Genomic DNA, 15,251 nt, shown 5'->3' with positions numbered 1-15,251 from the left:
CAGGGCAGTCATGTTCTACATGGATAGAACTAAACCACTGAGGAAAACTAAACAATTCTTTGTTTCAGTGGCAGCTGGTAGAGAAGGGGACCCTGTCTCTAAATCAGCAATATCAAGGTGGATTGTCAAATGCATCACACTATGTTACACTCTTGCAAAGAGAGAACTGCCCTTCAAGCCTAAAGCACATTATACTCGAGGCACTGGGGCCTCAATAGCATTCATTGCAAAGGTTCCCCTAGAGTCCATTTGCAAAGCGGCAACCTGGAGTTCTATACACACCTTTACAAAACACTATTGCCTAGACACTCGTTCTAGGTCTGATTCTCAGGTGGGACAAGCAGTACTAAGACATCTTTTTTCTACTGTTCCTTCTCGCAACCCACCTCCAACTCCGGGTACTGCTCGCTAGTCTATGCACAGCATGTGATTCTAAGCAGATTAACAAGCATCAGAAGACATGCATTACTTACCGTAAAAGCATTTCTGATGATTGTATCTGCTTAGATTCACATGCGCCCTCCCTGCCTCCCCGCTCGGGGTGGAAGGAACGTAGACTTCTTACTACTTTCTCTCTTCATGTACTCGCTCACTATAGCCTTAGGCTCCCTCATGGCAGAAAAAATACAATCGGAGGGACCTCGGCGCATGAGGGATTTTGGGTACTACACACGTCACGATAGGGATAGTGTTTCAGACACGCATATGCCGACGTCCCCTTTCGGTCCCCAAAAGACGAGATGCAATACACAGCGGTTACTACTGGATGTCGGACCATATGCACAGCATGTGAATCTAAGCAGATACAATCACCAGAAATGCTTTTACGGTAAATAATGCATGTCTTACTCACCATAGTGACTAGAGTACTTGTAGTCCGAAGTACCCTTTCCTCCTTTCGTCTCGCCCGCCTTCCTCCGCTAGTGCCAGGGGCTAAGATTCAATACAGCCAGGTTTACAAGCGTCCGATGTGTCAAAAGGCCGACTGAGATGAAGCGCCGGAGGGCGGGGCGTGGGGTGGGGGGGGGCGTTCCCACACCCAGGGCCGCACACTATACTAAATTTGAAGGGGAAGCTTCTATTTGCTAACAAAGGTTCTTGTACCGTCCCCATGGAAACTCAGTACTCTAGTCACTACGATGAATAACTTTAATTTCTTTGAGGCCATGGGTTCTTTATTGCCCAAATAGTTTTACACTTGCTCTTTTGGTATTCCTGGAGTTGGTTTGTCATGCCCTGGACCTCTCTTCACTTTCTAAGTTGTACATGGCTCCCCTGGTTATTTTAATGAACACTTCTCTCCCAGTTCAAAATATGCCATAATTGGCAAGCCTTCAATGGCAGACGAAATTTAAAAACCATGTCTTGAAGTCTGGCAGAAGATAGCTTGGGGGCAATGTAGCTCTCTGCGGTCAAGTGAATTCTGGTCCGGCGATCCTCTTCGAGATGTGCCAGTTCACCATTGTCAAGCTTTCACATTGTTCTGCAGTGACCATTGCGTATTCAAGTTGGAGACTCACTAACGATCCACCCTAGCATCCTACAGCTCAATATACTATGCTTCCTGTCTCCCATTAACCACAGTGCCTATTCTCTGCCCACAATTCAAGCCATGCTAAAGACTTTGGCATAGCAGAAAATTGCTCTTTGCTCCTTACCATGAAAGCCGGAGTAGGGGGTATAGGCTTCATGAAAAAGGTAATAACGTCACACTACTTGTGCCTGAAGCAGTACTTCACTCATTTTATACAGGTGACAACTTCTTTCAGCCACCCCTACCCGCTGCCCTCGTCCTCTGCACCAGTCATCCAACCTCCTCAATTACTGATCAATGCTCCAGCAAGGGCCTGCTATTCCAATCATGCTGCCCAGGGAAAACTGCAGCATACTCCTTTGCTACTTTCACTGTCATGCCTGGGACTGACACCTGTTGGGAACATCTGCCCCCAAATTTGGGTGTTTTACAGCCAGAGGGCTTCATCTCAGTATTACATCTGTTTTTCATTGGGTGAGATGAGAGAGTGCGGGACTACATCCCAGTATTTCATACTTGTGAAACAAAAGTGGGGCTTCACCAATTAATTTTCGGGATGTCTTACTGATCAAACACGTCCGGGCAACCATGTTGGGTGATGTTTTTTATTTTTTTTATTTTGCAATTGGTTTAGTCAAACTTTACAAATTCAGACTTAAATTTTGTGAGAAATGAAGAAATACTAAAGAATAGCATAATGTAAGAAAGAAAGAGAAAAACTATGTACAACATATTTAAAACAAAGTGCAGAATAATATAGATAGCATATATAGACAATATAAAACCAAACATCACATCAAACATTTACTTATCATAGAAGAAAAGCGCATACAAATCAGGAAGTAAGCCAAACATCAGAGACTAACAGGAAAAACAAACTATATGCCAAATATTAGAAGCCAACAAACATCCTTAGAACATCTAGGGATTAGAGCATTTCGGACAATCTCACTTATTTGGGATCAGATGATTAAACTCACAATTTACATACATTCTAAAAGTACCTGCATTAGGAGAAGATAGTTAAAGTCGCCAATAATAAACCCAACAAGAGGGAAATGTTGGGCGATGTGATTGATTGACAAATTACAGGATTCCAGAGGTAAATGTACAAACTTTATTTACAAAACAGAGGATGTTGAAATGAACGTCTGAGAGCAAGGGCTTTCTCCACAGCACTAAAGGGATTTCTTCCTTGCGACTGGGCTTTCAGCACTGTCCGAATTGGTCAAATATGTTTGGTCTTAACTGGGTATACTGGTCTTCCCCAGCTTGTATAAATAACTGTCACATGTATATAGTGATCTGCTTCGTTTCCGCAAGTCCTTCACTAGGAACTTTGAGACTTCTGCGGTGGTGAGCCGGTACTGTATCAAAACCTAATAGAACTCCAAGATCTCTATACGTAATACACATTAGGAGGATTGTGCCTGGTCTGTTGTAGTGCCCCAGGTCACTATAGGGATAAGGTGTGCTGATCTCACTCTGCATGTGCTATAAGTGATTTGGTGCCCTTCTGCGCCTGTGAGAAAAACTGTGCCTTTTTCACATTGTTAGTGAAGAATTGGAGGGATTTCGCCCTTGCCGGCTTATTAGCCTTGTCCGGTTGTTTCACCTGGGCTTCGTTCTTGTTTCTAGGCACTTGAAGTACCTCCTGACTCAGGCCTGCTGGAAGCATAGGAGTGCAGTCTTCTCTGCACCTGCCTCTTGGCTTTCTCTGGCTTCTCCAGGTGTTCTCTGCTTTCTTTTGCTCCAGCTTCACTCTACTCTGCACTAATGTCCGTTCTTCAACTCCCAAGATATGGTTTGTTGCCTAGCCCAAATGCAGGCCTCTTACCAGGCTCCTTGTTGCCATTCTATTGATTGCCCATCCATGAACTTGCATTTATTTTGCATTGATTAGGCTGGATATCTCATTTAATTCTGCCCCCAAACCATTCCCCTTGCTGCAAGACTGCAGCTCAGTGAAGTCCTAGAAGCCGTGACAGCCATTGTTCTGCCCGTTGACTGTCCTCATGCGAACCTTGTCTGGTTGAAACTATGCTCCCTAAATTCAGTCTCCTTTTGAAGCTTGCTTTTCAGTACCACTCCGGTAGGTTAATGCATTTGCACTTACAGCCTTTGTCTTTCCTCCATTCCTTGCATGCAGTGATTACTTGCTTGCTCCGTTTCTTTGTCGCCCATCCTTCGTGGACTTGTTCCTGCATATGTATTTCTACAAACTCCTCTTAAGGGATCCATAAAGGGCAAAGTCTCAGCATGGGTTGGGAGAGAATAGGCTGCAAAAAGGGGTAGTGCTTTGTTGCTCACCACTCATAGGCTCTAGCAATGAATACCCCGGTGGGTCCCTTTTAATTCCAGCGTGGTGAGTGTTGCTCTTTTTGTGCCTTTTCCAACAACTTGTGCAGTCCCCCAGGCCCTTTGTTGCCCCTCTTGCAACCTCGCTCTGACCCTGCATCCTCTTCCTGATTCCCTTCCCTCCCAACCCGCTCCCCTGCTCTGATTGGTCCTCTGGACTGTGTTTGTAGGGTCTAGCGACCCGTGTATCTGCACCGACTACCCTTGTTCAGCAGAAGCACAGTGATGGTGCCCTTTTTTTTGCCTTTTCCAACAACTTGTGGAGGCCCCCAGGCCCTTTGTAGGCTCTCTTGCGGCCCCGCTCCCACCCTGCACCCTCTTCCTGATTCCCTTCCCTCCCGCCTCCCGACCCGCCCCCTCGCGCTGATTGGTCCTTTGGACCAGTTTTGTAGGGTCTAGCGACCCGTGTAACTGCACCAGCTTCACGTGTTCAGCAGAAGCGCAGAGACTGTTGCTCTTTTTGTACCTTTTCCAACAACTTGGGCAAGCCCCCAGGCCCTTTGTAGCCCCTCTTGCTGCCCCGCTCCCAGCCGGCACCCTCTTCCTGATTTCCTTCCCTCCCACCTCCTGACCTGCGCCCAGCTCTGATTGGTCCTCTGGACCGTGTTTGTAGGGTCTACCGACCTTTGTATCTGCACCGGCTTCATTTGTTAAGCAGAAGCGTGGTGAGTTGTACCCTTTTTTGTTCCTTTTAAAACAACTTGTGCAGGCCCCCTTGCCCTTGTAGCCCCTCTTGTGGCACCTCTCCCACCCCGCACCCTCTTCATGATTCCCTTCCCTCCCACATCCCGACCCACCCCTCCGCTCTGATTGGTCCTCTGGACTGTTTTTGTAGTGTCTGCCGACACATATATCTGCACCGGCTTCATTTGTTCAGCAGAAGCGCAGTGAATGTTGCCCTTTTTGTGCCTTTTCCAACAACTTCTGTAGGCCCCCAGACCCTTTGTAGCCACTCTTGCGGCCCCGCTCCCACCCCGCATCCTCTTCCTGATTCCCTTCCATCCCGCCTCCTGACCCGTACCCCGCTCTGATTGGTCCTCTGGACCGTGTTCGTAGGGTCTAGCGACCCGTGTATCCCCACCGGCTACACTTGTTCAGCAGAAGCACGGTGAGTGTTGCCCTTTTTTTTGCCTTTTCCGACAACTTGTGGAGGCCCCCAGGTCCTTTGTAGCCCCTCTTGCGGCCCCGCTCCCACCCCTCACCCTCTTTCTGATCACCTTCCCTCCCACCTCCAGACCCACCCCCTCACGCAGATTAGTCCTTTGGACTGTGTTTGTAGGGTCTAGCAACCCAGAGCTGAGATTTGGATAAATTAAGCTCCAAAAACTATAAAGTGGGTGTGGCCAGAGTGATGAGCATGTTCAAGGCCAAACCAGTTGATTTGGCGCTACAAATATGCACTTGAAAAGCGGCCTTGGTCACAAGGTATGGCATGGAGCTGTAGGGCTATTGCAATGTCAATTCTATTCAGGTGGCAGAGAATGTTTTTTTCCAAGGGTATTGGAACTCCCTCGCTCGGCCCTGAATGCTGGTGTCCATTTGGAGTTGGGCTGCAGGTTTATTGGCATCATCTCAGTGCAGCCTGTCTGCCACTGGCACAGACTCTGGGGTAATGCTGCACTAATCCACGAGTTAATCATAGATTTGGATTCAAAGGATCCTTATCTGAAGATCCCATGGTTGAGGTATGTGAAGGCAAAGTTTGGCAGAAACAAATGCAGTCCCATTTTTTCACTCATTGGATATTTCGGCTGTTGGCGATCTTAGATCCTTGAAACTGAGGGTCGGTTTGCATGCCTTGGAGAAAAGGGAGTCCTTGGAGATCATGAAGCCCGCAAACAGGAAGCATGTGATCATTGCGGGCTCTGGTCTCCAAGGGTATCTGTTATGGGCTGAGAATCCTTCCCAACGTAACTTCATAACAAGGGCATGTTCTAACTGTGTATCTGAGAACAGTGGTGGCTGCTTGGAATGATAATTATGAAAACCAATCGTGCCCCTTTGTGCAGTGCTCGTAGGGAGTATTTGTCCCATTTTTCTATTGTTCTGTACGGCTTTTTCCAGACTGAGAGGGGGCAGGCTAAAACAACTTTTGCTGGCTCAGGGGTTCTCTCAGTACATTCCTGCTGTTATATTTTTTATGGGTTGGTTCACTGTGTTTGGGCTGGGAACTTTTGTAATTTTTGAAGAATGCCCTAAATCTGAGGAAATATTTGGTGAAATTGATAGGCATTTGACTCATTTCTTATTGCTTTTAATGGTCATCGGATTGGAATTTTGTGTATGTTATTTGTTTAACTGTTTATTTGCTGTTGCTTTATGGAAATACTTTTGCATTTCCGAAATAAATGGTATGCAGTCATTCAAGCTCCAAAAACAATAGGGCTATTGTTGTGATTAGTGGGGAAGCCTAGGACTTCAGGATGGTCATGCAATGCTTTTAATTATAGAACAGTAGTGTTTGTTAAATCTGCTTTACTGATGACTGTTCTATTTGTGCAGGCCTTGGATGGATTTCTTTTCGTGGTCAATCGAGAGGGGACCATTGTATTTGTTTCTGAAAATGTTACCCAGTATTTGCAGTACAAACAAGAGGATTTGGTGAACACCAGTGTGTACAGCATACTGTTGGAGGAAGACCGCAAAGATTTCCTGAAGAACTTGCCTAAATCTGCAGGTAATTTGTTTTGATTCATAAATAGTTAGTGGGACCAATGCTATTGGGTTGCTCTCTGTAACTACAACTGGATCTGTAATTTTGCATTTGTTAAAACTTGTGTAATTGTGTCAAACACCATGTTTAGTGTTCACAGAATTTCTGCAGTGCTTACCCTCATTATTTGTAGGTTCATCCAGCATACTAGAATACGTGCAATCTAAAGCAATAAAACATACCATAATTGGGGCTGTGTTTTGTATTTGACTGAATGACTAACAAATTTGGCTTCTCCTTAATGCTTAACAGGACAAAACTGCAATGTCTTTTGCGTTGAGGAAAGGTTTGGAGAAGATGCCTGGACAACACATGTTGCCATTTTGTTTGAACATTTAATTTGATGGGCATTTCGGTTATAACAACGGCTTTGCGATACCAGTTAACCCCAACAATAAGCCCCCTCCCCCCCACCAAGCCTTGGATCTTTGAGATTGCACTCCACCAAACGTTGGACACATTAATATCCAGTCTCCAAATCGGAGTACTCCTGGGTACGCTGGAACACTGGGTGCATGGACGTTGTGTCGTCACAACCCCCCCCCCCCGCCCAAGTCCCCCAGGTCTCCGACTCAAAACAGCAAGCTCGTCAGACATATTGGTCAGTACAAAAAATGTTTGTTCAGTCCATCTATCAGCTATCCCCTAGCCGCCTTATGCCAACCCTCAATATTTCTCAGTGAACGGTAGCCACATCCCCTCAATATTCGATCTGGGCTCATCTAAGAGGTGGGTTAGTTTTGGAGGTCCACTCCTTCTCCTTTGGCATTCAAGGACTTTTCCACCTTTGGGCCTCGCTCGCACTAACATCACGTGAAACATGTGGTCCTGTTCCTCCTCAGGCGCCCCTTCCATGTTAACAGCAAAGAGGATGAGCCACGGGGAGAGGTCCCTCTGGATCCCATCCACCCTCTTTATCCACGACAGGACCACCCTCCAGTACGTCTGCACCCTGGGGCAGTTCCACCACATGTGTATATAATCCCCCTTTTCCCAGCAAGTCTTCCAACAGCAAGGTTCATAGCCCTGCCTCATCCGGGCTATCGTCAAGGTGGGTGGGGAGCGGGGGGGTGTAGTGCCACCTATGCAGTAGTTTCAGGGCTTAGTGTCTATATTGAAGCGATGTAATAGAGCGGTTGGCCTGTCTACACATGCAGGCCCACATCGCGTCCTCGATATCCCGGTCCAGATCCTGTCACCCCTGCACTCTTGCCGGGGGGGGGGGGTTCTTTTGGAGCTTCCAGGAGGAGCATACTATATAGTCTAGCTATCAGTCCCTTGGACCCCTTTTGTGTGAGCAGGAATCTTTTGAAGTCTGTTAACTCCCTTCTGAGATTTTCCCCCCACCTATCCTCGGTCAGGGCACCCTTCAATTGCAGGAAGCAAAAGGGTGACGGTGTACCCAGACCCAGGGCCGCCTCCAGGCCATTTTGTTTGGACTACTTTTTCTCCCAGATCCTGAACCTGTTCATTTCATGTTCCCTTCCTTCTCCTTGTGGCACCCATTATTGTATTGCTTCTAGCAGAAAACTAGCTCAAGAGCAGCAGAGCGCTTTATAATAGGACTTTGCAAGAATTTGACCCGTCATTTTATACACTAATGCAGTACTGTTGGTGGAGGAAGAGTTTTTTTTTTTTTTTTTTAATTCCTTACAGGTGGTTTTGTTGAAAGAGCCAATTGCTTGGTGTTTTGCTGAACTGGAGAATGCTAGGGGCATTTTGAGCCTTTACTGGGATTGAGCTCCATATGGTCAGAGCGTGGCAGGACTGCTTTCGAGTCTTCTTTGCAGTCTAGCTTTGACTCAACCTTTTGATAGTTTTGCTACTGCAGGTATGAAAGTCTACTGAGGTGTGGAGTTTAGCCGCCAAGTAGGTTGTTCCATTTGAGACTGCTTTTGTAAGTGATGCATGTAGTTTTGAATATCTTGGCGGGGAGGGTTGGGGTCCTGTTAAGCTTGTACAGTGTTGGAGAGATGAGGTTGACTTGGCAGGCACCTTTATTGCAGGCTTCAGTGTGGTGTTTCTCATAGCACTTCATCCTAATAGACATTTAACTTCCATCAATGCAAAATTGGGCTGCAAAAAGTTCAGGAAAAGACTAAATGGAGAATTGACACCCTCTTCCAAGCATTTCCAGCCTTTGCACAGCCACTAGATTCTGCCCTATACCATCTTATACCTTGTGTGACATATCAGCCTATTCACATGACACAAGATGGTGTTTACAGCATTCTATTTGTATGTACTGTGAGAGCTTGGAATAAATGCTTATAGGTGATGGGGTATCTACTAAAATGAATAAGTACCTATTTTGGAATGCCCAAACAGTAAAGTGTAAATATTGGACACATTGAATGGCTTTAGGGGAGGTATGGGGAAGGGGGTGGGGGTTCTGTCTAGAAAATAATTATCTCCCTTTGCGTAACTAATCTACAATACCCACTGGGGATGGCACCTGTTGGGACGGATTTTCTATGCTCTGGCCTGGGGACAGATGTATAGAATGCCAACCTATATTTTTTTTGGAAAATCGTATTTTATAAATTTCTGCATGTGTTATAACATCACAAAGCATATTTGAGGACAAAATAGCAAAATAACCAATTATAACACGTCCCCACCCCTACGCCCCCCCATCCTTACTCCAGTTCAAGTTCTCATTTCGTGCTTGGGGTTCTTGAAGAGCATAGCTTTGTTGTCGTAATGTGTTACTTAGCACGCCAAAGTCATGAGCCCAGTTTCAGAAAGTTCGCATTCGAGGCAGTAGGCAGCTGCCTATATCCCCCGAGAGAGGGGCCCCCGGGCGGGGTGTGTCACACTAGGCGGGGCGTCCGTATTTATCAAAAAGGCAGCCATTTCTCTTCAATATTCGACTTAGACTCGTCAAGTATATGCATTAGGAATTCCATATCGTAGATGGCTCGCACTTTGGTGACCCATACTTTTCCCCCGGCATTCCGGGGCTTTTCCATTTCTGCACGAGACAGCACCTGGCCGCCACCAGCATAGTCTGCAGCATATGGTCTTGGGTGTCCTCCTGGCCATCTCCGGAGTCTATTCCGAAGAGGAGAAGCCAGAGGCAAAAAGTTTGTTCAACCCCGTCAACTCCTTTAATCCAAGTTAACACCTCTCCCCAATATTTTTGGACCGCTGGGCACCCCCACCACATATGGATATAGTCTCCCCCCCCCCCCCCCTCTCGCGGTCTTGCATTTCCAACAGTGTGGATCATATCCCGGCCTCATTCTAGCAATCCTCTAGGGGGGGTAGTGCCATCGATGGAGAACTTTGAGTGCTTGGTGACAATATTGGAGTGAGGCCGTGGATGTATTAGCCCTCCTGCACATTTCTGTCCATCTTTCAACATCGATTTCCTCTCCCAGGTCCCTTCCCCATTGTGTGCGTGCCGGTGGTGGGTCTCTTGGGACGGAAAACAGGAGTAGTTTATAGAGGCGAGATACTATCCCCTTGGAGCCCCTGGCGGAGAGGAGAAGTTTCTCAAAGTCTGTAAGGTCCCTCCTGAGGGTATCCCCCCCATGATGGTTCAGTGAGAACTCCCTTAAGTTGGAGATAACGGAAGGGAGAAAGGGTACCTATTCCCAGGGCTTCCTCCAGATCACTCTGCGGTAGGAACGTGCCCCCCACCCAGAGGTGGCCGGTCCTGCTAAGGCCAGCCTCGAACCACTTTTGGTATGCCGCTGGTTCTGCTATCTTGGCTAAAAAGGGGGGGGCCCCCAGATGCAGCTCAGTGGGGAGGGCCAGGTCGTAAGCCAGCGATAGTAACCTCCCTCCCGCCATAGGGACCACAGTACCTTCAAGACTGGGTGGTTCAGGACGCTTCTAGGGATATTTTTCCTGGGGACCCAGAGCCACTCTTCAATTGTGACAGGCGCGAGAACCTTATTGTCCATGGCCACCCATTGTTTTTCTGTACCAGGGGTAAAGTGGTCGGGCAGGATCCTTAGCTGGGAGGCCCTGTGGTATGTTTCCAAGTCGGGATATCCTACCCCGCCGTCGTCCTTCAATCTGGTTAGCACCTCATAAGAGATCCTATGTTTTTTGCCCGACCAGAGGAAATTGAGAAGGACCCACTTAGTTTCCGTGAAAAATGTTTTAGGGATCAGCACCGGGAGCATTTCGAAGAGAAATAGGAACTTGGGGAGAACAACCATTTTTATAAGATTAAGGCGTGCCATCCAGGAGAGACCCGACCCTGCCCACCTTTCCACGTCTTTTCTGATTGCTGCCCAGAGGGGGGGGGAAGTTGGCCGAGTATAAGTATTCAGGGTTACGCATCACCTGGACCCCCAGATATCGGAATCCCTCCTCCCGCGAAGTGAAGGGGAGCCCTTTCACATAGGCTACCTCCGAGTCTGATAGATTTCCCCCTGTAAATGCCACAGACTTCTCGTTTAACTTTGTATCCTGATAGTTCCCCGTAACGTGAGAGACCCTGTAGCATCTTGGGGACCGTCAGGGACGGCTTCGTAATGTAGAGCAGTGCATCATCTGCGAAAAGGCAGATTTTGCAATGTGTATCTCCCATCTGTACCCCCCTGATGGCCTCATCGTTGCGGACTGAGATCGTCCATAGTTCCATTACAAGTGCGTAAATTAACGGGGACAGTGGGCAGCCCTGTCGTGTACCACGCTCGAGGGGGAATACTCTCGACTCCATTCCATTGGTTACTACTCTGACGGAGGGAGAGGAGTAAAGTGCAGACATCCAGCCAAGCCACCTCGGGCCCATACCCATAGTCGCGAAAACCTCGCCCATGAAAGCCCAGCTGACCCTGTAGAAGGCTTTCTCTGCGTCAAGGGCCAGTAGGAGTGCGCCCTCGTCCCGAACCGCCCTGGAGGTGAGCACATGGAGAGTCTTCCGCATGTTATCAGAGCCCTGTCTATTTAGGACGTATCCAGCTTGGTCGGGGTGTGTCAAGCGAGGAAGGCAGTGTTCCAGTCTGGAGGCCAAGATTCTCGCAAAGATCTTGGCGTCCAAGTTTAGGAGCGAGATAGGTCTATAGGACCCACATTCCATCTGGTCCTTGCCGGGTTTAGGTATTACAGTGATGAGGGCCTGTAGGAACGTCGGCGGAATTGAATCTCGGCTTCTGATTTGGTTGAATAGTTTAGCTAATGGCTTTAGCAGGACAGATTGGGTCTGCTTATAGAAGTCCGCCGTGTAGCCATCACTCCCCGGTGCCTTGCCCGCTTTCAATCTCTTGATGGCGCCCTCCACCTCCTCTTCCGATATCTCCCCCTCCAGGGCCTCTAGCTCCGCTTCTGAAAACTTGGGCAAAGGGTGTTCGGCCAAGTAGGAACGGATATCGTCCAGCGATTCGCCCGCCTGTCTGGTGTAGAGCTTGCTGTAGTAGTCGGCAAAGCATTCCACAATTTTCTCCCGGCCTCTATGAATCCCGCCTGTCCTGTCCCTGAGGTGAGCAACACCTCTCAACTCTGCAGCCCCGGGTTCTTTGTGCCAAGAGGGTCCCGACTCTATCTCCCCGTTCGTAGTACCTTTGCTTAGTATATCGCATTTTCTTAATAACTTCCCCTATAAGGACCTATGTGGAGTTCCTGTCTTTTGCCCTGCATCTCCTCCAGGAGAGCCCCACGGTCCACCCCCGGGAGGCCCAGCCTAGCTCGCAGCGCGGCCAATTCTGCACAGATTTTTTTTTTCAATTAGGCCTCTTTCCCGTTTACGCCTTGAGCCCTCTGCAATAAGGAGGCCCCTAAAGGTGGCTTTTGCAGCCTCCCATACCATGGACATATCGGTCTCCCCATTGTCATTTGTCTGAAAATAGGCCAACATTTCTTTCCTCATGAAGTCCCGAAATACTGGGTCCCTGAGGAGCGTGTCGTTGCATCGCCATCGGGAAGATCTTGGGGAGACGGCCAGGGACCAGTTGGCTATGAGTAGTTCGTGGTCGGACCATGTAATGGCTTCTACTTTCGGTTGTTCCACTACCCGTACCCCTCTTCGGAGATCAGCAAAAGATCGATTCTAGTGTAGGTGCAGTGCAGAGGTGAGAAAAAGGTATATCCGCCCTGGCCTGGATGTGTTTTGCGCCAAACATCTACCCAATAGTGTTCCCTCAGAAGGGTTTGCATGGCCAGGTTGTCTTTAGAAATCACCTTGGGTACCCCCCTTCGCGGACCACCAGTCCAAACGGGGGTCCGATATCAGGTTGAAGTCCCCTCCCAGTATCATGGCGCCCTCTGCCCATTCGTCCATGAGGTTAAAAATCTGGGTAAGGAAATGTATTTGTCCTGTGTTGGGTGCGTATAGGGTGGCCAGCGTGACGCGTTCTCCCTCATGGGTTCCCTTAATACCTAAGAATCGGCCCCCAAAGCCCCTCTTGGTTTCTACTCCCGTGAGACGAAACGTCTTGCCCAGGAGAATGCCCACCCCTTCCTTCTTTGAACTCCTATGGGAGGCCCAGTAGTTACTACCGATCTCTTTTCCCTTTATTTTTGACCCTTTTCCTTGCCTATAATGTGTTTCCTGTAGGAAAAGGACTGTCAGGTGTTTACGGAACATATTACTCGTAAGGGACCTTTTGTTCTGGGAGTTGAGGCCCTTGACATTTAGCGTGCCTATCTTCCCTTCAATCATTTTCCTCTGTCGTTTTGTGCTCTGTGAACCCCTCGGATTGACCGCTGCCTAGAACCCGCTGCAAGATTAGTGTCCATGACTTGAACTGGATTTCCCCCTTCCCTTGAACCCCGTCAAAAGCACCCACCCCCTTCCCCCCTCCCCTCCCCCTTACCTGTCTTGTGGGGCGTTCGCCGCCTGCTCCCCAGGAGGGGTTGAAGCGAGCAACGAACCGCCAGGGTCGTTGCCCCGGGAAAAAGGAACTTTGGAATAGAACACCTTGTGTCATGCCCTTCTTCACTACGTGCCAGCCCTCTGGTGTTGGGGATCCGGTGATGATGTCCCCTTCCTTATTTACCCTCCAACCCTGGCGTATGGTCAACAAGCATCAGCCCTCCTGGAGTATGTCTCAGTGCGGGTTCGCGTGCCGCCAACAGATCCCTACGGAGGATCGCAAAGTCTCTCACCATGGAACCAAAAACCAGCCTCAAAAGTGGGCAACATTTCGACTCTAACCTGGGTTGTTTGAACAAAGATCTCCCCACAAACCATGGAGGAGGGAAAAAAAAACATACTCTGCCCAGCAAGGTCCTCGGGATTACGAGGACTGTGGAAGGACCTGTATCGGGCCTTGGCATGGAGAATAAGCCTTGAGTGCCACGCATGTGCTCATGGGGGGTCCCCCCGATCTGTAGAGGGGTGCCTGGTCTTCCGGTATTTGTGTGCGCCTTTGATTTTCAGCTTCCCCTGAGAAGGGTCAGGGCCACAGGGGGCACGACCACAATCTCTGTGGGTTCCACTGTGGTCTCCAGACGATCCCGCTTGGTCGCACATAAGGTCATCTGTGGCCCTCTGAATGTCTGTTTCCGTGACTAGTTGGTATCTCTGGCCCTGCCACTCGAACGCCAGATAGAGTGGATGGCCCCAGCGATATCGCACTCCTTTTTCTTGCAGCCATCTGGTGATGGAGCCTTTTTTTTTTCTCATCTGGAGCGTGAGGGCAGAGAGATCTTGGTATATTCTCACTCTGGAGTTGCTGTGTTGAATGTCCCGCAGGGTTCTAGCCCTCTCCAGCACCCTAGCTTTGTCTCTATAGTAATGAAATCTTGCTAGGACCAAGCGTGGGCCCCTGCCTCCGCCGCCAGCCCGGTGAACCCTATCGAGGAGAAGGGTTTCACCCGAGTCGGACCCCAGCCCTCTCCAGCACCCTAGCTTTGTCTCTATAGTAATGAAATCTTGCTAGGACCAAGCGTGGGCCCCTGCCTCCGCCGCCAGCCCGGTGAACCCTATCGAGGAGAAGGGTTTCACCCGAGTCGGACCCCAGGACAATTCGGATTATGTCCTGGACTTTGCTCTGCAGTCCCACCGGGGTCTCTCCTTCGGACTCCTCAAGGCCGAAAATTCTCAGGTTGTTCCTCCTCTCCCGGTTTTCCATGTCATCGACCTTGAGCTGGAGATCTTCCTCACGGCGTTGTAGTTCCTTGAATTTAACATCCATTTGCATTTCGAGGAGGTCTGTTGATACTTGATTATTTTCGACCCCTTCCATCCGGTCTTCTAATGTAGAGACCTTGGGCGTGAGGTCCGCCAGTTTGGCCCCCATGTCCGTCCTCATGCCTCTAATCTCCTCCAGGATCATTTGAATGTTGCACTGCATGGCGTTCATGTCTGGGGGCTGTGTGGCAGTGGGGCCAGTTTCCATCGTGTGGTGTCCTGGGGTGAACTGGTATTTCGCTAGAGATTCTTTCCAACTCATGGGGTGCCAGTCACCTTGGGATGCCGGGAGCCTTCGGGGTATCTTCTGGGGGAGCCCCGGGGTTCTGGACCACCTGTCTCGCCCTCCCGGCTCGAGCTCTCGTAGATATCTTTCAGATGATGGAGCCGTACCCTACGTCACTGGGGTGTACTGAACCACTATGGAGCTCCCCCCGGAGGGTCCTGGCGGGTGGCTGGTGGCGCGGTATGGCCTTAATTATCCCCTTGTGTCTCCTCTATGTGGCAGGCCCCCTGTACTGGAGTGGTGGTTACAAGAGGATGCCGGTAGGAGTGAG

General features: G+C 49.2%; 1 protein-coding gene across 6 annotated transcripts in view; it reads left to right on the top strand.

The window, feature by feature from the left end:
• Nucleotides 1-15,251, top strand: part of NCOA3 (nuclear receptor coactivator 3) — a 1,125,593-nt gene that overhangs the window by 533,269 nt on the left and 577,073 nt on the right. For all 6 annotated transcript variants that reach the window (XM_069651291.1, XM_069651290.1, XM_069651288.1 and 3 more), the window contains one exon: nucleotides 6,395-6,569. In XM_069651291.1, coding sequence (XP_069507392.1) covers nucleotides 6,395-6,569 — 175 coding nt within the window. The remainder of the gene's footprint in view (nucleotides 1-6,394; nucleotides 6,570-15,251) is intronic.

The sequence above is a fragment of the Ambystoma mexicanum genome, chromosome 3p (assembly GCF_040938575.1).
Source record: "Ambystoma mexicanum isolate Mex_15411 chromosome 3p, UKY_AmexF1_1, whole genome shotgun sequence".
NCBI classification, from domain to species: Eukaryota; Metazoa; Chordata; class Amphibia; order Caudata; family Ambystomatidae; genus Ambystoma; species Ambystoma mexicanum.
The sequence above is the reverse complement of the archived record's forward strand: the minus strand, read 5'-3'. Positions and strand labels throughout refer to the sequence as shown.